The 22,004-nt window shown below is 49.1% G+C and overlaps 1 protein-coding gene across 1 annotated transcript; it reads left to right on the top strand.

The window, feature by feature from the left end:
- Positions 1 to 423: 423 nt before the first annotated feature.
- Inka2 (inka box actin regulator 2) lies at positions 424 to 16,843 on the top strand. Its single transcript, XM_048442313.3, has 2 exons — positions 424 to 730; positions 12,204 to 16,843. The coding sequence occupies exons 1-2, from the start codon at positions 674 to 676 to the stop codon at positions 13,044 to 13,046; spliced, it is 900 nt and encodes a 299-aa protein (XP_048298270.3). The 5' UTR covers positions 424 to 673; the 3' UTR covers positions 13,047 to 16,843.
- The last annotated feature ends 5,161 nt before the right edge of the window (positions 16,844 to 22,004 follow it).

The following is a 22,004-nucleotide window of genomic DNA, read 5'->3' as shown; positions in this document are numbered from 1 at the left end:
CCTCTCTTATTCACTTTCTCCTGGTCTACCATTTTGCGGTGGGCACAGCAGACCCCCTCATGAGCTGACACCTAGCGAAAGTCCCTTCCTTCCTCCGGCCAGCGAAGAGGGTGGGGAGGAGATGAAGTGGAACCGTGCTTCCAAGGCTCTCTTGGGAAAGAAAAGGCTTCGGAGGGACTTCAGAGGGGCAGCAAAGGGGAGCTGTTTCTTCTAGAAACCGAGTTCAATTAAAATTAAACACTGGGACCTTTCTCCCCGAGCCAGATATCGAGTTCTCGCCCCTAAAACTCCGTTCTTCCTTTCTAATGGATTAAGACTTCACTGGGGGGCGTTGTCAGTCTGAGGTTCCACCTCCCGACAGAACCCAGAACCCAACCTCCGTGGGTCCCCCAGTAGTTGCTGCTGGCCGCGGCAGGGCCGGCGACAGACCTACTCAGGTCGCCCAGCCCGCGCCCCTCGGGCAGCTCTTCTCATTGGTCGAAGACACCCCTTCTGATTTCTCATTGGGTGCTGCACTTTTCCTCCACCCCCAACCCGGACCGCGAGCGGCAGCGGCTGGGGACGTCGCTCTAAGTCCCCACGCTGGAGTAGAGGCTTGGCTCTGCTCGGCCAGGGACGAGGAGCGCACTGAGAACTCTACTTTCTTCTGAGCCCGAGCCCAGCAAATGGGCGAATGAGGAAGGGGAGCAGGGACATGGATTGCTATCTGCGTCGCCTCAAACAGGAGCTGGTAAGAATGGAGCAGGAGCTGGGGGACAGGGAGGGCTGCTCCACCCAGACCTAGGTACCTGGCCTTGGCCCCACGCTCCGTGCACCAGAGAGGCGCGGAGGGGAGAGGAGAGGAGATGCCAACTGGTAGGTAGACGCTATAGGGCCGTCGCTCAGAGGCAAGAAACTTTGGCAAAGATTTCTGATGAGATATGAACAAGTAACAGGGAGTGAGGGCAGCTAGCCAGGCTGAAATATGACAGAACAACCGAAGAAGAAAAGAGGGGCACACCCAGAGAGGACAGGCACACATATGGAGTAAGGCTCAAGTGCCCACAGTTGCAGGAGCGACAGGCATGTAGCCGGCCCTGGTGCTCGGGTGCTGGACTCTTGCAGCGCGCGGACAGATCCCTGTCCTGGGCAGGAGGTCAGGCTGGACTGCTCGCTCGTGGGGAGCTGGCACCGCCCGGGGCCCCCAGCTCTCCTGGGCTTGGCAGAGCTGGCGCGGCTGCGGGGGCAGGCTTGGCCGGCTGTCTGCCCGGGCTTGTCTGCCAGCAGGGAGGGGGGTGGCAGCTGTAATGACGGGGGAGGAGGGGCGCTGCCTGGCAGATCGCGAGCGGGAGTTGTGGAAGCCCGGCCAGATGTCAGGTCTGGGCTTGGGGAGTGTGCGGGGCCCCGGGGTGCTGAGTGTGAGTAGGCTACCCAGGGGAGGGGGAGTGAATCACCTAAGAGGGAGAAATGCCTGCTAAGGCTGTGTTGGGGAGGTCAGGTTGAGTCTGATTTCATGCACGCGCGCCTTCTCTCGCTCTCCCACCCTCACCTTTAGTGTTCCTTTACCACCAGGATTCAGGCATCTTGTCTCATCTCTGACCTTCTCTTAGCTCCCTCCTCTCACTCCAGCTCTCCAGGTCTTGTTTATTTTGTCTCTCACGGCTGTAGGCTCCCCTGTCTCATTTTGCTACCCTCTTCTTACTTCGTTTCAGAGCCAGGTCACCAGGCATCCAACAGCAGACCTGAATCCAGAGAGCTAGCTTCCAGCTCAGGCCTCCTAGGATCCTAGGAGAGTGCCTTTCCATTTGTGTCTGTAGAGGCCCTACTCTGCCTGCCTGGCAGTGTGTTAGGGGCAAGCTTTGGTGGTAGAAGGGTGGAGGAAAGGGGCTGAAGTAGCAGGTGTTCCTATTGATGCTCCCTGACCAAGATACCCTGGCACTAGTCAGTCCTATCCGTCCCAGTCCATGTGTCTGTCTTCTCAAGTTGCTGTTCACTCCCTTAGTTCTTCCTCTGGAACCCTTTCTGTGATGCCACTCAGATATGAAAGTCACTGCCTCCCCAGAAATATTTCTTTGGTGAGAGCCAAAGGGTCCAGTGATGCTCTTCGGAACCTATACCATGTACCTTATCAGTTTTTATATGCTGGTCACGCTAGTTCAGTATGGTGGCCCTGGCCCATAAATATCCTGTGCTCATGTTCCCACTTCATGTGGCCAGTACCAGAAAGAAAGACCAAGATCATTACAGACAATGGCTGAGGATCAAAGCCCATGTTGAGAAAAGAATCTAATAGGATCCTCTTTGTGCCTGGAACCTGGGACCACGCCACCTACATGAGCATCTATAGAGAGGGTTTGTGGGTGTTCCTGGCATGGAAATGAATTTTCTAAATCTTCACTGATTTGCATTTTTTTTTTTACATCACTCTAGGTGGGAGGTGGTGAGGGGAGGAAGACAGTCTGTGGATGTCAAAAGAATTTAAAAAAGAAAGGAAGGAAGGAAGGAAGGCAGGAAGAAATCTGCACTGAGCTGAGCTCCCAGATTTTGATCTGCAAACCCTCCACCAAGGCCTTGAGCCCCTGTGCTTGGGAGAAGGAAAGAGAAAGGCTAAAGTCACTCTGCTCCCCATCGGTTTTCATTTGGCCTTTTGTCTGAGCATCTCCAGCCTTTGACTGTCTAGGAGAGGAAGCCAACTGCCTGGCCCTGGGCCCAGAATGACACTCAGATGGGGGAGTTCTTTTTCCCCGTGGTACTCTGCTCCCTCCTTAGTGCCAGCTTACTGAAGAAGGGTCCTAGCGAGCAAGCGATAGGCAGAGCCTTTGGAGTCCCATTCCCTCCCAGACACCGCCCCTCAGGGTTTAAGTAGCAAAGAAGAATCTCTGTGCCTGGGTACTGAGCAATTGGAGCAAAGAGGACAGCAAAGTGCTAGCCTGGGCCCACCCTGAGCTGTCTTCCGCCAGGGACTGTAGGGATTGAATTCCATGACTGTGTTGGGGATATGAAACTTTGGACTTCTTTAAACCCTAGGGCTGTGTTGGAGTAAGCATCACCTACAGGCAGTTTATATTGTAAGTAGGGGGCTTTTGCCCTGTGGCTGCTTCACTCCAGGCGGGATCTCCTGTCCTATCCAAAAGGACTGTATATTTCCAGGTTCTTGCCCAGGAATGCCTCATGTAATTCAGATTAAGATCTACATTTGCTTGTTTTGTTAAATTCCCTTCAGGAACATCCTGGAGACACTGGTGGGGATATGGCGGTTGCCGAAGGCAACTTTAGCAGGTTGTGAAATTGTCTTTGTCCAGGGTGTTCTGTGTTCCCCATTTTTATCCAGTTCCCTCCTTGGCACCGACAACACAGCCAAGGAAAGTTGTTCCTGAAATACGGCATAGCCAAAGCTTCAAATTTCCTGAAGCAAAAAAAAAAAAAAAAAACTTGCTTTGTAAAAATGCAGGAGGCAGAGAGTTCAGAGACCCTGGCGCAATTAAGTTGATAGCTAGAGTATTGGCCCTTTCTCCCTGCCTGGAAGGGGAGGAGGGAGGGTCGAGTTTCAGGAATGAAACGTGGCTGAAAAAGTAGCAGCAGCTGACACACTTCTTAATTGAAGGGGGGGGGGGGCTACAATGTCCAGCACTAACCTTTCCCTCCAGCTGCCAAAGCGGGGCCTGCCTGAACATAGGCCTTGAGACCAGCTGTTCCTTACACACAGCTCTCGTGTGGGGTGTGCAGACACAGACATACAAGGGGAGCAGACATAGGACACTCCCAGCACACTTCTTGTGAGTTCAGATCAATTCTGAACAAACCAAATGCATAAAATTTGAGTGATCAGAGCTCCTGAAGTCCAGACAGACTGGAGAGGCTTCCTGGAGGAAGGAGATGTTTTAGGAAGACACTATGAAAGGCCAGCTCTAGTTGAGCCCCGGGGAAGCAACCAAGGGGCTTCTCTTTCAGAGACTGGAGAAAGTTCATTCGGGGAGCTTGCATTCCCAGAAGGCAGCTCTTTAGTCACTAGTGGCTATAAGTTCTGGATGTCCTAGCACAGGACTAAGGAATAGGGCCTAAAGACAAAATAAAGAGAAGGAAGGGCGTGGGAACGTTACCATTGGTGCACTCGAGTCTTGAGCAAAAGAGCAAATTTCTGTAGAACAAAGAAAAGCTTCTGCAGAAACATCTCGTTCTCTGTGTGTAAAGCCCACCTCCTTTTCTCCCCAGGGGAAGACAGAAAGCTTCTGGGTCAGCTGGTCTGGGATCAGCTGGGACACATGATTCAGGGTCAGGTCAACTTGAACCCAAAGCATGACCTTTTCTGGCTCTGGCACACTTGTTGCTTTTCCCATCATTAGAATGGGTTGTTAAAAATACCTCCTTCTCCCCCCACCCCCCAAATCCTGCTTCATATAGTGACTGTGAAGATTAAGTGACAATATAAGGAAAATCTGGCCCTGGACTTGAGAGTGTCCTGCTCTTAGCCTTCCAAGGACAGGACGTGCCACCGGACCCAGTCTGGGATAAACTGGATGTCAGCCTCGTCCGAAGGGTCAGACAGGTTTGCTGAGTTTTTACTGGTTCAAGGCACCAAAGAGACACCAGTACTATGGATACAAATCAAAAGAGATCCAGATTTTGTCTTCAGGGAAGATATAATTATAGTTTAATAGAAAAAGATAACATACATTGATGTTGATGTTGATGTTAAAATGCCAGGGTTGGTGTCATGACTCAGTATAAAACACTTGCCTAGCACATGGGACATCCTGTGTTCAATTTTCGACACTGATATACCGAAATGCCTAACACTGTTCAACTGTTAAAGCAACCTAATAAGTTGTATTTTTACTATTGTCTTCTCTTTCACTCTCATTATTCTCTCTTTCTCTCTCTGTCTCTCTCTGTCTCTGTCTCTCTCTCTCTCTCTCTCTCTCTCTCTCTCTCTCTCTCTCTGTGTGTGTGTGCAAGTGCATGTGAATGTACATACAGACTATTTTTTAAAATTTATTATGTATACAACATTCCTTCCATGTATGTTTGTATGCCAGAAGAGGGCACCAGATCTCATTATAGATGACTGTGAGCCACCATGTGCTTGCTGGGAATTGAACTCAGGACCTCTGGAAGAGCAGTCAGTGCTCTTAACCTCTGAGCCATCTCTGCAGCCCCATACAGACTATTTTTAGACAGGGTCTCACGACCTAAACTTACCTAGGCTGGCTGAAATTGCAGGTGTGAGCCACTATACCCAGATTTATTTTCATTTCTAGAACAAGAAAACAGAGACCGGAGAAGTTTAGGTCCTAGGCCAAGGTCATAGAGATGATAAGCAATGAGGGGTGGATTCAGACCTAGACGGTTGACTACAGAGCCGCTGTTCCCGCCTGCTCAATGGGATGTACAAGGATGTGTAGAAATGGGGATTATATGTTCTATAAGGGCATGGGTCAGTGCTCTGAGTAAGGAGAAGCAACATGAGATGCAAACGTCCTATTGTGGACAGACAACACATATGTAGAGCCTTGAGGGAGCGACGGGGACACGCACAGGGGTAAACAGCATTCCAGGACATAATGAAACATCGGCAGATGACGCAGACACCAAAGTCGTGTGGATGTTTGAAGACCATAGACTGGACTGTAGACTATACGCAGGGAAATAGTGGTGACAAACTAAAATGGAGGCCTTGAGTGTCTTGGTAAGGACTGACATTTTCCTCTGTGCACTGGAGAGGAGCATGGTCAGATATATATGGTATATCTGAGACCTAGTATATCCTGAGTATATCCTGAGACCTAGGTAGTCATATGAGAGGGGAGGAAGCAAATGAGGAAGGAACATGAACTAGAAGAGGCCAGGCAAGAGAATACTGTGCTGTGAACCAGGAAGGAGAAAAACAGCGAACTTCTTCGGGTTCCTTAGGTGACTGTAGGTGAGAGGGGCAAAGCTGTGGGAGAGAAGAGGGCTGACTGAGGCTGAGAGACCAGCCTTCCAGAGCAGGCAAAATTGGGCCTCTCTCGGCATCTGCCTCTATCCTGACCACGTGACCCACGGGAGGTGGTTCACTTGGGAAAGTAGGCTCATCACTTCTCACCCTTCACTTCCTCGTCTCTTTACCCTCCTCCCTCCGGCAGCTCTTGGCAGAGTTTCCGTGTTACCTTCCTGTTGAAAGTTTTAGCCAAGAGTCAAGAAGGTCCCTATTCACTGAGCTGGAGAATGGGTGGCTTGGCAAATGTGGGGCTTTTCCCATTTCCGGCCCAGAGCCTTCTTCTAGCTTCCCCAGGGGTTGAAAGGAACTGTGTGAGGATTCTGTGAGTAATGGGGTGGGGAAGAGAGGCAGGGCACACTGCCAAGTCCATGGGCAAAGCCGAGCCTGTGTCAAAGGATTCCGGCTGAGCTCCGAGAGGGCGTGAGATGGACGGAAGGAGGGCGCAGCTGCAGGATCAGTCAGGGGCCCAAGGCAGGACTTGGGAAAAGAGCCGAGGATGTTGGCATCTCCTTCTACCACCTCTCCTCCCCCACCCCAAACAGCCCAGCCAGTGCTGATGGGAGGGTCTGTCCATAGACTGCTGACCCCAAACTCCTTCCTGCTCCGTGACTCAAGATGGTGGAACCTGCGGTCCAATGGCAGGCAGTTGCTCTTCCCTCTTAGGAACCCTTAGTGGGAAGGAACAGGACTGGGGATGGAGGCCTTCGGGCCGTGGTTTCCCGCCCTTCCTCCTCTTCTGATGAGAACGCTTTCTTCCACCTCTTATTGGCTGGCCTGGCTGCTCATAGCACTCCAGGAAGCTAAGTAGTCCATGATGGCAAAGAGGCCGATGGGCCTAGAGGAAGGGGTGGGGGGCGCCTTGGGCTCCCAGTTCTCCCACCAAACAGCCTTTGAACAGGAATCGTGGTGCCTACATACTTACAGCTGTTGATGGCTTGTGCTATACTTTTTATGTAAATTCCTTTATAAACACATCAGTTAGAATAAATATTAAATAGGAACTTAAATCATATGAAGAGACAGTGAAGAGAGTGAAGGCCTGCAAAAGAATGTTTGAGTAACAGTGGCTCTAGAAAAGAGGATCTGGGGGGGATCTCTAGCTTCCTATTTTATCAAGTGGGGTCTCTTCCACCCCTCCCCCCATCAGTCAGCCACCCAGAACAATAGTGGGGCTCAGTAATGCCAAAAAAAAAAAAGTGTACATGCCTCACACAGGAGGGTTGACATTTTACAAGTTCACAACCTAAAGAACCAGGTGAATCTGCCTAATGACAAGTGCCAACTTTATCAGTTAGGACCCCACTAGGGTCTCCAAACTTTAGCGTGGGACTCTTGACCACACTAGGAAGGCCAGAGTAGATGGCAGCTAGAAAGACTAAAATCTGATATGCAGAAAATGTATAAGATAAAAATCTGAATCCTCGGCAAGGCTGGAGGTGAGTCACGGACTGGAGATGACAAGAGGCCATAGATGGGGTGAGGAGACCTTTGAGCCTTTATCAAAAACATTTCGCTGGGGTACGCTTAAGGACTTTGTGTGTGATGGTATATAGCTGCGAGTGAGGTTGGGTCATTTCTACTCAGATGAGAACCAATCAGAGCTTCTTAGTATGTCTCCAGTTGACCCCAAGATCAAGTAGGGCAAGACTTGATCCTTGCAGGAAGAATGAATCAGAAATACTAAGATGCGGCCAACATGAAGACTGGTACTCAGAGTTATTTTCTGGCTGTCTAAGCTAACCCCACTCCTTTGCTCCCACCGCACACTGCTCCCCTTCCTCCCACTTTGGTCCTAAGACAAGAGAAGCCCTGGGATCCCAGATGGTCCCACGCTCTGAGTAAAGAGAGCAGTGCAGTCTCTGGCTCTTTCTCCATGGATGACATCATCCCCTTGGGGTTGGTGGGAAAGGCTGTCCTCTTGGCTCCCCTCACAGTGGTGGCCTGGAGGATGCTCCTCTTTCCACTGTTCCTGGCCCTCCCAGCTTCCCATAGCTTCCTTCTGTTCTCATTCCTCTCACAACTGCCTTCCCTTCGGTGTCAGCATGTCCTCTGCCTAAGACGGGGCTTCTGGAACTCAGTGTGAGGGGTCAGGAGGAAGCCAGGGATTCCCCTTCCTCCCTTCCTCTGCCTGAGTAAGGCTGGGTTGGAGAATAAGGAGCTGGACAAAAGAGGAGCTCTCCTAGGTCAGACCATCCATGATACATGGAATCCTGCCATTACTACAAAGAAGTATTTTGAAAACACATTGGAAGTCTTAACAGCCAGCTTGCACTTGGTGCTTTCTTTCTGCCCTATAGAAAAAACCATTACTTCATCAAATCTGCACAGTGGCTATTGAGGCAGGGACTCTTATTCCTGTTTTAAAGAATGGAGCGATAGAGCTGACAATGAACTTCAGTTGTTAGAGTGCCTGCCTATGACAAAGCCCTGGATTTGATTCCCAGCACTGCATAAAACTGGGCTTGGAAGACAAACCTATAGTCCCAGCACTTGGGAGCCAGAGAATAAGATTTTCAAGATCACCTCCAGTGGATGAGAAATTGAGCTGGGTGTGATAACTCATCCCTAGAATGTCAATACTTGGGAGCTGAGGTAGGAGAATTTTGAGTTTGAAGCAGGGATGGGCTGTATAGCAAGACTCTGTCTAAGAAAACAGAACAAATCAATAAACACAACAAGACCTCACAGAAAACTTAAAATACAGCTACTATACGATAGACCTGGGATTTGAACTCTGTTCCTTTAGTTTCTAGACTCCACGTTCTGAACTAATACAGAATATTTTCAATAAGGAGACAATTTCAGTTCTTGTTTTCTTTAAAAAAAGAGACTCTGTCTTACAGACAACCCTGAATTTATACGTTCCCACCCACATTCAATCTCGCTAGAAACCTACAAAATGTCAGCATTATTTCTTATGGATTTTTCCACACTGGAAGACTGAATGGGGTCATTTCATTCTTCCCACTACCTCTGGCCTGACTGTATTCCTCCTTCTGGAAGAAAGCCTGCCAGCTTAGACTCCTTGTTGCTTGGTAAATCAAAACCTCGAGAAAGAAATGGCCCTGGCTCACTCTCCCTGCCTAGCAAGAGACTTCAGGTAGCAAACAGTTTAGAGGGATGATATGGGAGGGGAGCCAGTAGTTTCCATCCATGGTTTATGAGTGTCATGTGAAGTAGCAGGTAGGTTCTGGGGTTATATAGTGATGTGCAGATCTAAGGCTCTACCTTTACTCAGTAGACACTCCATAAATATTTCACGGATAACTGAGCATTTAAACCATGGAAGACACGGGCCCTGTACAGAAGTAGGACTTTGGGGATACATACCTCAAGGATCTGAGAGGAGGCCCTAACAGGAACATAGTGGGAACATCTATGAGACATGGATTCAAATTCCTGGAGTTAAATTTTTGTTTTGTTTTGTTTTGTTTTTCAAGACAGGGTTTCTCTGTAGCTTTGGAGCCTGTCCTGGAACTAGGTCTTGTAGACCAGGCTGGCCTCGAACTCACAGAGATCCACTTGCCTCTGCCTCCCGAGTGCTGGGATTGAAGGTGTGCGCCCCCACCGTCCGGCTCCATCATGGGTCTTGACTAGAAGTCACAATAGTTTGGAGACTCATAACTGAGTTTCGGCAATAGAAAGCCTCTGAATGAGGTGATGGGATGGAGATGGGCCTCTAGAGGAGTGGCCGGGTACTCATGGTTCTGGTGGCCTGGAGCCCAGTGCAGGACTACATTAGACGGGAACAGAGTGACTGAATAGATGTTCCAGGTGACAGGAGAGTAGATCAGAGAGTGGGGGCGAAGAAGGTAATTGGAGGATAAGCAATTTGTCAGGAAGGAGCTGAGTGGGTTTGCGTCCCAGAATCTCCAGTTCCATTCAGAGCTATACCAATAGTGGCTGAGCATCTCTGAAAGGAAGGGGTCAGGACAAGGGCCCCCAAGGACATGTGTCTCCTGCCACCACTGTGCCACCACTCCTGCCACTCAAATGGCACATATGTGCCCCAGTCAATCCCAGGGCTGTTGGGCTGTGCCGTTTCTTGCCCTGTCTCAGGAAAGTGCACAAAGCAAGGGCAATCTCTGCAGCCCAGCAAAGGCCTCCTGGCCCTCAGGGGCTGACAGTCCTCCACTGACCTTTATTGCTGCTGGTTCAAGGGAGCTTGGACAGATATCTCCCCACCAGGCTAGGGATGGCAGGAGATTGATCCAGAAGACACAGAGGGATAGTTGACAGCCCACTCTCCAGTGCCTCTGTGTCCCCCACTATTTTAGTTCCCCGCCCCCACCCCTTGGCCTTAGCTCTGGGCATTAAGACAAGCCTGGGAGGTAAGATGATCCTATGGGTCTGGGGGGGGGGGGCTGAAAAACAGATGGTTCCCGAACAGAGGCTCGCTGTGAGTAACTTGATCAGGATGTGGGGAGGGAGCTGGCAGGCCCAAGGCAACTTGGGCACAGGGGTTAGGAACTTTGTGAATGTTATCAGGGCGGTCTTTCCTCCCCAAGCTCCAAGTAGGGCCCTCACCCAAGTCAGTCAGCCCCTCAGCCCCTTCCAGATGATACCTAGGACATGGGGCTAGGGGAACTGGCCCCAGAATTCCTGCTTCTGGCATGGCTAGTACAGAGCCAGCAAGGCTGAGAAGGCAGGAAGAATGCTAGATCCAAACACGAGGGAACAGGTGCTTGGGGGGGGGGGCGGCGGAGCAGGGCTGGCCAGGGGCTTCTGGCACAAAGGAGTTCTCTGGCATCTCTCTCCCGACCAGTCACATGTGAAGGACAGTTAGAAGAAGCCCCCCAGGCTTACGCTTTCTCTCTTATTCCCCTTCCTCATTCCTACTGCTCTATAGAGGACAGAGTAGCCTTCAAGTCTGGCCCAGTTGCCCAGCCATCTGCAGGCAATAGTTGCTAGCTTGAGTCCTGGCTCTAAGAGCTGCATGGCCTTTTGTCCCTTGCTTCCCTCCTGCCCCAGCTTACTCATTTGCTGACGTGAGAAGAGCAGCCTTCCAGAGTTTATAGAAACTGAATGAGATAACTACTGTATGTAGCATGATTCCCATTACAAAGTAAATGTTCTTAGATGCTAATTGCCACCATTACCCACTAAGAAACAACAGCATAGGACAAGAGTGGCTTTTATCGTTTTTAAAAGAATTATGATTTGATGTACATGGGTATTTTGCCTGAATGTTTAATCTATACCTTATGTGTGTGTAGTGCCTGAGGAAGCCAGAAGAGGGCATCAAAGCCCCCTGGAACTGGAGTTTCATATGGTTGTGAGCTGCCATGTGGGTGTTGGGAATTGAACCTGGGTCCTCTGGAAGAGCAGCAAGAGCCCTTAAACTCTGAGCCATCTCTCTGACCTCACTACTACCACTTTGTATACCCCCAGACTAAACTCAGCTCCATCCTTTACTAATCACTTATGGAACTTAGAAGTTATTTTATCTGTCAGACAGAAGCAATAGTCATAATCTCAAAGAGCAGGTGGATTACATAGAGTAATTTATTAATATAAGCTGATATATACATACACATATGCATCTTTATGCATATGTCTACACACACACACACACACATACACACACCAGGCAACTGACCAACAAAACACATAAAATGCCAATCTACAACTTCTGTTGGTTTGTTTGTTTGATTGATTGATTGGTTGATTGATTGATTTGGTCTGGAATTTACTATATATTCCTGGCTGTCTATAATCTCACAGTAATTCTGCTTCAACTCCTACATGCTGTAATTCAAAGCTAGTGCTGGGAATACAAGTGTGAGCTACCATGGCCGGATGTTCTCTCTCTCTCTCTACCTCCCCCCCCCCCGTGTGTGTGTGTGTTCAGTGCAGTAATTCTGTCAATACTTCATTATCATGTACTAGGATTTGTATTGGATAGGTTTTCCATCTGTAGGATAGTATAGGTTCTGAGCACTTTGACGTAGATCAAACTGTGAAGTTTGATGGCCTAAGTGTATTGAATGCATTTTTCAACTTAATGATAATTTCAGTGTAATGTGGATTTAGCAAGTGACAGAACATCGGAACAGTTTTTAGGACAGTGCCTGTCTTGGTTAGTTCACTGTCGGCTAATGCTGTTTCTCTTAACCAGCCATAGCAGTGTTCGGATTCCTCCTTTCACCACACAGGTCTGCCCCACAGCAGGTTGAGGGTCAAGGTTGAGGGGTAACCCTTCCTGAAGCCCTAGCGTTCACTGGCCCTGTGTTTTCTCTCCTTGCAGATGTCCATGAAAGAGGTGGGGGATGGCTTACAGGATCAGATGAACTGCATGATGGGTGCGCTGCAAGAACTGAAGCTCCTCCAGGTGCAGACAGCCTTGGAACAACTGGAGATTTCTGGAGGCGCGCCGGCCTTCAGCTGCTCTGAGAGCTCACAGAAACAGCCCGAGTGCCCCCGCTGGCAGGGTAGGGACAGTCCTACCAGATCTGTGGCCTGTCCTTCCTCCAGCCAGCCTTCTTTTGACAGCAGCCCCAAGTTTCCAAGCCAAAGGACTGTCTGTGGGGAGGATCTTGCGGTCCTTCCCAAGACACAGCTGCCTGAGCACGAAAGCGGTACCCAAAGAGGGCAGGAGTGGGTGGAACCAGATGACTGGACCTCTACGTTGATGTCACGGGGCAGAAATCGGCAGCCTCTGGTATTAGGGGACAATGTTTTTGCAGACCTGGTGGGCAACTGGCTAGACTTACCAGAACTGGAAAAGGGCGGGGAGAAGAGTGAGACTGGGGAACCCAGAGAGCCCAAAGGAGAAAAAAGCCAGTCTCGGGAGCTGGGTCGCAAGTTTGCCCTAACAGCTAACATTTTTAGAAAGTTCTTGCGCAGCGTGCGGCCTGACAGAGACAGGCTGCTCAAGGAGAAGCCAGGCTGGATGACACCCATGGTCTCAGAAGCACGAGCAGGACGCTCGCAGAAAGTCAAAAAGAGGAACCTTTCCAAGGGCTCCGGACGGTTTCCATTCTCAAGCACGGGAGAGTCCAGACACATTGAAACCCCTGCCACAAGCAGCCCCAAGGCCTTAGAACCCTCCCGTGGGGGCTTTGACATTAACACAGCTGTCTGGGTCTGAATTCGAGAGAGACGCTGGCTGAACCTAAAAGGCGGTCTCATAACTGGGCCCTGGGAGGAGAGGGAGGGCAGATGGCGTGGTCTTCAGGCCAGATGCAAGTTCCCATCCTCAGAAAGAAAGGAAAGCAGAGTTCTTAGTCAGGCCTCACCAGAACAGTGAGGAGAGGCTGGCACCGGGCAGGCTGAGGTAAGGTGTGTGTGTGTGTATGTGTGTGTGTGTGTGTGTGTGTGTGTGTGTGTGTGTGTGAGAGAGGCTGGATGTGACAGGAGTTGGGAGAGGCACGGGAGGAGTCCAAGCCAAGCGTGCATTCCTCTAGTGCCTTGCCAAGACCTCAGTTGAACAGTCTACATGGAAAGGACCATTGAGCCCTCTGGTTTCCCAGAGGAATTCCCAAGAAAGACTTGTCTCAGGGGGTCCCCAACCATTTTAACAATCTTCTTCCCTGACAAGGCACTGCTACTGGAGCACCAGAGAGAGGGAAAACCCTACACACAGCCCTTCCTTCTTAGTACCAAGATTTCAACCCATAGCGGGGTGCTGGGGCAAAGGACATGTGGTGTGTGTGTGTGTGTGTGTGAGTGTGTGTGTGTGTGTGTGTGTGTGTGTGGTGAGGAAACCTGAGATGCTCTTGCATCTCTAAAGTGCAGATGGGGAGCAGAGCAATGTGCCGCCATCCAGGTACTGTCCCGTGAATCCAAGGAGGCACACCCACTTTCCAGATGAAGCAGCAGTCTCCGGAGGTGTCCAAGAACACACTCATGGCTGGTAGCGGGCAAAAAAGCTCAGCATAACCTTAGGGTTATTGCTGGACTCTGGAGTCGCACACTGCCTGGCCCAGCAGTGAGTCCCCATTCTGATCCCTGTTGCCAGCCTTAATGCTCCTGCAGGGCAGTAAGTAGATGGTTGGGGTGAGCCCAGAAACAACACTCGTATGTTAAAAAAATTTTCTAGTTCACATCTCACAGACACCCAGAGAATAGAAGGAATCCACATCTCATCTACCCTCATCACCCTGGAAATCCACTGGGTACCGTCAGGGTGGCGTTGACATCAGGCACGCTGTGTAGTGAGCCAGCAAGCAAGCCTGGGGCCACCTTGGTCCATAGAGGGGCCATGTTGGCCCTCCCTCCTTGGCCAAGAGAGAACAAAGTAGGTCCCTGTTCAAGCCCAGCCACCCTGGAGGGCGGCTCAGCTCCTCCCTCCCTCCTTCCCTCCCGCAGACCGAGCTCAGCTTGATGGGGTGTGACAACTGCAATTAGAGGCAGGCCGCCTGCTGCCCCCAGAGCATTAAGAGCAAATTGGAGAAGAAAAATAACAAGAGAAGCTCTTCTGCCTGCAGCCGGGGCCCGAGGGATATAGTGGAGGAAGGGGGAGCTCAGGCTAGAACTGGGTGTGGGGCGGTAACAGCAGCTATGGGGTGGGTCACCTGCAAGATCCCACACAGTCAAATGACAGAGGGTCATTTTTTTTTTTAAGTGGGGAAAGACTTTTTTATTTTTATATTTGATCTGTCACTTTTTGTCAGGCAATGCGCCCATCTCTTTCAGACCTAGAATGACCTGGAATCATTTTCCCGATAAATCAATGGGTCAAAGAGTCATGGCACACAAGCTGCCCAGATCAGGCTGCTCACAGAGGAGAGCAGTTTCCAGTCTGGATCCCTGGGCACCGGCCGATCTACCTTGGCCAGGAGTTTATCAGCTGGGCTCACTCTTTCTGGCCAAGTAGATCCTTGTCCATCCTGCCTCCTCTGAATTCCTTTAACGGTGGCTGTCTTTGGTGGCTGCAGCAATGTGTGTAAAGAAGGAACTTACACCAATTCCTGTAGGGTGGATCACTCAAGAAATCATTTAAGAGGACATGGGCTATGACGGTATGGGAAGCCAAATTGCTTCTTCACCATCGACATGCAACTCATTTGTTTTGTGGACTAATGGTGGTTAATGTCTAAATCCACTAACACAACAGTCTCCTCTCCTGCCCGGGCATTGTGAACCTGGCCAGAAAAAGAGTCCAGAGACCCAAACAAAACAATTAGGAAGTCATTTTGGCTTCCAGGATAATCCACAGGTGCCGGGCACCTTTGCTGTTATTTCTCTTATTTCCTTTTTGCCACGCCCAGGAAATGGTAGTTCATTTTACCTGAACAGAGGCTCAGCGAAGTTAACTCCTTCAAGGTCACCTGGTACAAAGCTGGGATGGAAACAGTTTGTAATTGACTTTCAATCTTGTGTTCCTGCTGCCTGGCAAACTGTCTGTATCTGCTCCTCAGCCAGCTCAAGAATAACAACATTTGTCCTCTGAGATTATTCACATCTCTCCATGATTGACAAGTGTCCTGTCCATTATCTATTTGAGGAGTATCTATTGGAAGAATTTTGCCTGGGTCTCAAAGGGGTGATACAACGTCCCAACGACTATGTTATGCTTTGCTGATGAAAGCTTTTGGAAACCCAACCTCATATAATTTTGACTTTTTTTGTCCGCATTCTTGGCTCCTGCTGAGGCAGTGATGGAGACTGCTCTACTGGAGTCAAGAGGTGACTAGTAATGCCTTGGGCCTTAATGATGTAGAGTGCGGGGCAATGTGTATGTGGAGAAGATAGTGAAAGAGTAGGCAGAGAAACTAACAGCTTAATTCTGCCTCTTGGGCTCATTTTATGGTTAATTAGGACACACAAATGATCTGGAAGCTTACTTAATACCCTTCTCGGCATGGAGGCTGGCCCCACATCTGGCCTAATTTCTTGGCAGGTACTGAGGGTTTCTGGTTGGGCTAGGCATATTCTCAGGGCTCTGCCTGCCTCTCTGTGGTCAGGCTGTAGATATTCTCCAGCCACGGCACCCACTGGAAAATTCCTTCACTGCTAGGCATGGCTGGTAGAACTCGCTGGATCTCTTTCCTCCCTCTTTGCAGGCCACAGAGCCAAAAGCTCTTTCTTCTCTCCTCCAGGCACTTCTGCAGCCTGCCTTCAGGGTGATCTCTAACCCAAACTGCTCCTTGAGGGACAGACACTTGACTCACCCATTCCCTAGAGGCTCCATGTCTTTCTCAAGTCACCCCAACGTTCTCTGCAGGGTATCAAGAGTATAGCCTGTTTGGGGGAGCTGCAGCCTGTCAGCAGTTTCTCTGGAGAAGTGTCCATTCACCTCAGGTGATCTCTCCAATCAGGGCAGTTAGGCGTTTCTGCCAGCACCACACATTTCTATGAATTCTTGATCTGGAGTCAAAGAGATAGGGATCCAGACCCAGGCCTATCATCGAATGAGCCTGAGCACGATTCCTGACCGAGAGGAGGCTCCTCCGCTCTCATGTGAAGCAGGGATGAAGCAGGACCCCTGTCAGGTGCAAAGCACAAAGGACTGGGGTGGAGTCCGCTATTTCCAACACACAACTTCTACAGAAATGGCACTAGCCACCCATTCCCTGCCTAATCACAGACCCCAAGGGACAATGCTGAAAATAAGCAGTGCTTTCTCCGAGCCCTGGTGTTCCCTAAAAAAGTACACTGTGACTCTCATTTTATCACGGAATTGTGGCAAGGATCAGAGAGGTGTGTGGTTGTGGTTTTGTCCACTACAGATATTGCGCATCTGGGCTGTTTTGCCAAATGTTACACTCATACTTTTTGTCAAGTGGGGAGGCTAGCGCCCTGGGCCAGGCTAGGAAGGTGCTTGGGACCCCCACTGCCTAAGAACCTGCCCTAGGGACATACCCAATGTCATACACCCAATCCTCCCCCTCTGACAACCTGAGACCTCAGCTGCAGGTCAAATAAATGAGATAAATGAGGCAATGTCTGCTGACCAGCTGTTTCTCCTTAGTGGCCAGATTTCCTTCTCTGCTAAGTTACACCACCCCTTTTCTCTAGGCACCCTGGGGGCCGTCCCTAAGAGTCATCATTTCCCCCATGAAGCCTGAATTTGACATGACCTACTCCTCGCCCTTCCCATGACCTTTTCCTTCCATCAGTCCCAGCACATCCCTTCCATCCACCTCCTCCAGGCCCAGTGCACACCCATGCAAGCCATCACCAAGGAATAATCTTTGTCCCTGGGACAAAGTCCTCATTCTTACATTCCAGTCCCCCGCTGGAGTCCTCTCTCTCTCCGTGCTCCCTGAAAGCCCCTCTGTGTTGGTCACAGGTCACAAGTCAGAGCCCATAGCTGGGGCAAATCTCTCACAGGAGATCTTGACAACTACGAGGCTTTTCTTTCCTCTGCATCTCCTCAAGCAGGATCCCTGACTGAACTTTACCCTGTCCAGGGACAGTAGGAATCAGTGTTCTGCACCTCTGCTTAGTTTTAACTCTCCCTAATAGTGTACCTTTTGCTCTCTAGCCTTCTGGCCAGACAGGGTGGTTTGGACACCCATTTGGGAGCTGCATTACATGCAGCTGGTTCAAATGGGAGAAGCCGTCCTCATCGAAGTAAGGTCCAGGGTTTGTAAGGACACCAATGGGATGTAGCTATTTGTGACTTTATCCCGGTCTGTCTGTCCCAAGTGTCAGAAGCCCAACCTTGCTCAAGCAGACCCCACCTGACTTGCTGGCCCTTATTTCTGGAACGTTTCACCCTCTTTGCCCACCATGAAGATGGGTTACCATTAGTGCTCCAAGCCTAGGTCTGACTGTGCCGTCCTGAGTCCAGTTCCTGCCCAGTCTGCCTTCTACTTTTCTCGGCTTGAAAGCCACCACGGAACCCTCCCATAGGCCTTGTCTGTGCCTTGGCCTAAACCCCAGTACTTACTCAGCTTGGTGAGTAACTTCTGTGTGAGCTTTCCTTCTCCTCCAGACCTCTGAGCACCTCCAAGGTAATGACTACTCAGCATTTCTGCTCCCAGTACTGAGCCCGGGCTGCTGGGCATGTTTTCCACCCCCCTCCACCCCACAGTTTATCCTGCTTAGGGACAGCCAGCGGCCAAGCTTTTCTTAGCTGATCCCCTCCTATTCTAGTTTTCACAGCTTCAAAGTTCATTTCCTAGGAAAGAGGGGAGTCGTGACCAATTATTGTCAGAGCAGGGAACTTCAGTGACACCCCCCCGCCCCGAGCTGTTGTGCAGTCCTGGTCCACTGCTCGGCTTCTCAAACTCTATTTTAATTCTGGCTGGCTGTGGAGTCTCACCCCCCCCCCTTTGTTGTCATGCTGTCACTGGGCTGCTCAGGTCTTTCAGATGATCACAGCCACTTCTCTCTCAACTGCCACTGAAGAAGCCACCTTTGTCCCAGCCCCCACATTTTCTCACTTTTTTTGCCTGGCCTCTTTTCTCCAGCCTTCCTGACCTGGGTCACCTCCATGGATATCCTTTTTACCACTATCTGGTCCCAGACCTTCCTACCTCAGGATGTTTTCCTAAATTGCCATGTTCTAATGGGGACGCCAAGTCTGCTAGATCCTCCTCCTCTTATTGTAACTACCAAGGGAGGGGACGGGCGGGCAGGGTAGGAGGGAAGAAAATTGAGAGCTGGGTGGTCAGCAGCTCTACTCCAGTTCCACTTCTGGCCACACTCCAGGCATTGTCTCCCCACAAGGCACAAAAGGTGTACAGGCTCTTGTGTGGAAGTTGTGGTAGAGGGCTGGACACCAGGAACTTAGAAAGGTGGTGTGTGTTTGTGTGGGTGCTGGGGATGGACTCCCCGGCTTTGCTAATGTGAGATCCACACTCTACTACTGAGCCACCTCCTCCCTAGCCCTGAATCAAGCACTTAGAAAAAAAAAAAAGGAACAGTTTCTTCTAAATTAGGCAAGCACGGCAGAACCCCTGCCTATCATCAGTTTCCTGGGCATCTCAGATCACAGCCATGGTTGACTCACACCCACCAGTGGACTAAGGACCTAGCTCATCATCACAGAGCCCTAATGCCAAACTGAGGGAAGTAACTGTTTTCATACCCTCTGCCGAGGTTCCAAGCATCTGTCAAGGAAACTCAGACTCCAGAAAATGGTTAAGTTTTGCATTAGTGGATCCAGGGGCCCAAAGACTCCAATGCTTCCGGTGTAGGCTTTAGGCCCCTGCTGGGAGTACAAGGATCAAGTAGTGTCTTCAAGCTTCTCTGTTAGCATTACACAGCTCACAAAGGACAGGAGACCTACTTTGCAAATTGGGAAGGCTGAATGCCTAGCACTCCCTTAGTCCAGACTTTGCTTCAAATTACAGCCCATTGAGCTGGAGAAGAAAATCTCAGTAATGCTTAGGCAAGTTGGGCCTGGAGCTACATTAGTAATGGTGGCCTATAGACTTCACACCCACATGGAAGGGCCTGACAATGAGGAATCTGGCACTTACCTGACAGGACTAAAAACTGTGACACAGCACAACCCTAGATGGTCAGAGGGGCTGCTGCCTCATCTACGGTATAAAGAGAGAGGGAACCGAGTAAAGCATGGAGCTAGTAGTTACCAAATGTGAGAAGAACCAACCATGTCAGATAACACGGAAATAAGAGCCAAAGCTTTTCATGATCCTTTCTAATATCCTTGTGAGCCAGTGTCAGGAACTGGTGGTTCATAAAGAACTGATAAGTGTAATTTGTATGGGTGTTTTGTCTGCATATATGTTTGTTCACATGTATGCAGTGCCCATGGAACCAGAAAAGGGGTTGGTAGCCTGGAACACAGTTGTGAGCTACCATTTCGGTTCTGGGACCTCTTCAAGAACAGGTGCTCTTAACTGCTGAGCCATCTCTCCAGACCCCAACAGTATTCTTGATGACACACTATTGATTCTATGCTGTGCCTTTTGCTAAAATCCTTCCCAGACTACTTCTGATTTCCATATTCAACTCAGCCAACCCTATTATCTGCAGTTCTCCTCCCACCATACGGACCTCTTCATTAGTCATGCCCAGGATATGCCAGAGTAAGGCACTCGTCCTTACCCTTTCCCCGTGTGAAGACCCTTCTTTCTCCCAGGCAGTTGGCATGGGCTCGCATTTTCAGTGTTTCCTCACATAACCAACACAGGGACAAACAAACCTTTCACCCACTCATTCCTGCTGCCCTTTGTACCATATAATTTTTTCTTTCCTTTTTTTTTAAAACAGCATCCATCATAATAATCACGCAGGGTTTTTAACAGTTTTATTTATTTAACGTGAGGTATGTGCACCATGTGTGTACATGCGCAAGTGTCCTTGTATATGTTTGTAAAAGCCAGAGGTCAATGCTGAGTCTGCTCTCTCACTCTCTGCTTTAAAGTGGGGTCTCTTTGCTTGGCAGGAGCTCATTGTTTGGCTGGACTTGATTGCCAGTCAGTTCCTGGGACCATCTTTTTTCACTTGCCAGTGTTGGGACTACAAGAATTAGTAAGCCCCGCCTTTTACATGGGTGTGTGAGTGCTAGGGATCTGAACTCAAGTCCTTATGTTTACACAGAAAACACTTGGGGTACCTACTCACTCATCTCCCCAACACAATCTTTTGCCATTTTCTAATGATTAAAAGTCTACCAGGGAAGGAATGTGGGTATGTTTGATTCATATGTATCCCATGCATTCAGAGCAGTACTGATGTAGAATACAAATAACAGGAACTGTTAGGCCCATAAAGTTCATGCATTTTTCTGCTTTGTAGGCCCTTCAACTTTAGTGTAAGAACTTGAACATGGGTAGGATTAAAGAAAATCACTGAAAACAACAGTTCAAAGTAAGAAACACACAACAGTTTAAAGTGGGAAGGTTTATTAAAGTTTTACTTTCTGGGAACAGCCAATCACTTGCATAAGCAATTAGCAGTTGGGCCTAGAACTATACTTGTCTGCTTCTTAACAAGCCCAAAGCACTTGCAACTTCTAAGTTTCTCTCGAAGGCTGTTAATGCCTGGAAAACAGAATCCATGTTGCCTTCCCCCCAAAAGAAGTAGGCATCCAGTTCAAAGCCTCTAGCTGTTCTTAAAGAAACATTTAAACATGAGAGAGTTAAAAGGACTAAACAGTCAATGAATCCATGATGAAACTACAGGAAGAGAAACCCAAGATGAACCTAACAGCTGCCCTGCATTTGCAAGAGTATTTGTGTTTATATTCTAAGTAGCTAATAGCTGGGCCGTCAAGACCTCTCAATGCTCACATTCATTGACTTCTCACAAGACAGGCTCCTTGCAGACCCTAGATGAACATGCAGACTAACATGTCCTTTGATGTTTGCTGTGGACTCAGTGGGTCTACACTACTATATATTTAGCACCTTAAATAAGCACAAGACTCAAATAAAAGTATATTTTGAAAACTATTTCTCTTCTCCAATCATGAGACGATTCCTTCATATGCTGGTTTCAACACAAAATTTATAAGAGCATATTTTGTTTTCTAGCATCCTGTGAGTAATGGTCCGGGAGAAAAACATAACACTAATTAATTCTCTTTCTGTCCCTTAGTTCCTAGACCAAAACTCAGATATATGACTGGCAAATATTTGTTGACCTGTGAGGGCACACAGGGAAGCTATTTTAAAGTGGTCAGGCCTGAGGCACACAGACTATTTTATTACCATTCGTACGAGGAGAAAAATGATGCCAAGTCACTTATTTCAATGAAGTGAATATCAAAATAACAGCATTTTCTCTATGTAATTAATATTACCAAGTACATTACAATGTCAAAGAAGGGAAACTGTCCTATTGAGGAGTAAAATGTGGCCTCTGATGACAGCAGAGTTCAGGGCTGTGGTGGGACAGCAGTTACATGCCAATAGTCACTGTTTCTCCAAACATTAAAAAAACCTCAAGCGGCCACTGTTCACTAAGTTAATGGTATCCCTACCCCTTTCCCCCACATTTTGTGTACCTTTCTCTCTTGAGGGAGAGCTTCCATGCCTCTTTGTAAGGAATTTCTTTGTAGGAAATACTTTTGATACAATGCTGGTAGAAAGAAGCATCATCTGATACTGAAGCTCCCCCTAGTGGAGGGTAAGATGATATTCTAATATTTACTGTTAATTCCAAAACTATATTGAAGGCATCA

The sequence above is a fragment of the Myodes glareolus genome, chromosome 17 (genome assembly GCF_982192425.1).
Source record: "Myodes glareolus chromosome 17, mMyoGla1.1, whole genome shotgun sequence".
NCBI classification, from domain to species: Eukaryota; Metazoa; Chordata; class Mammalia; order Rodentia; family Cricetidae; genus Myodes; species Myodes glareolus.
Note: the sequence above shows the minus strand (reverse complement) of the source record. Positions and strands in the feature narration are given on the sequence as shown.

Excerpts from the sequence above, each read along its gene's own strand:
- Inka2 (XM_048442313.3), top strand. The coding sequence starts at position 674 with ATGAGGAAGGGGAGCAGGGACATGGATTGCTATCTGCGTCGCCTCAAA. Across the intron at positions 731-12,203 it reads GTCGCCTCAAACAGGAGCTG|ATGTCCATGAAAGAGGTGGG; the intron begins GTAAGAATGGAG and ends CTCTCCTTGCAG.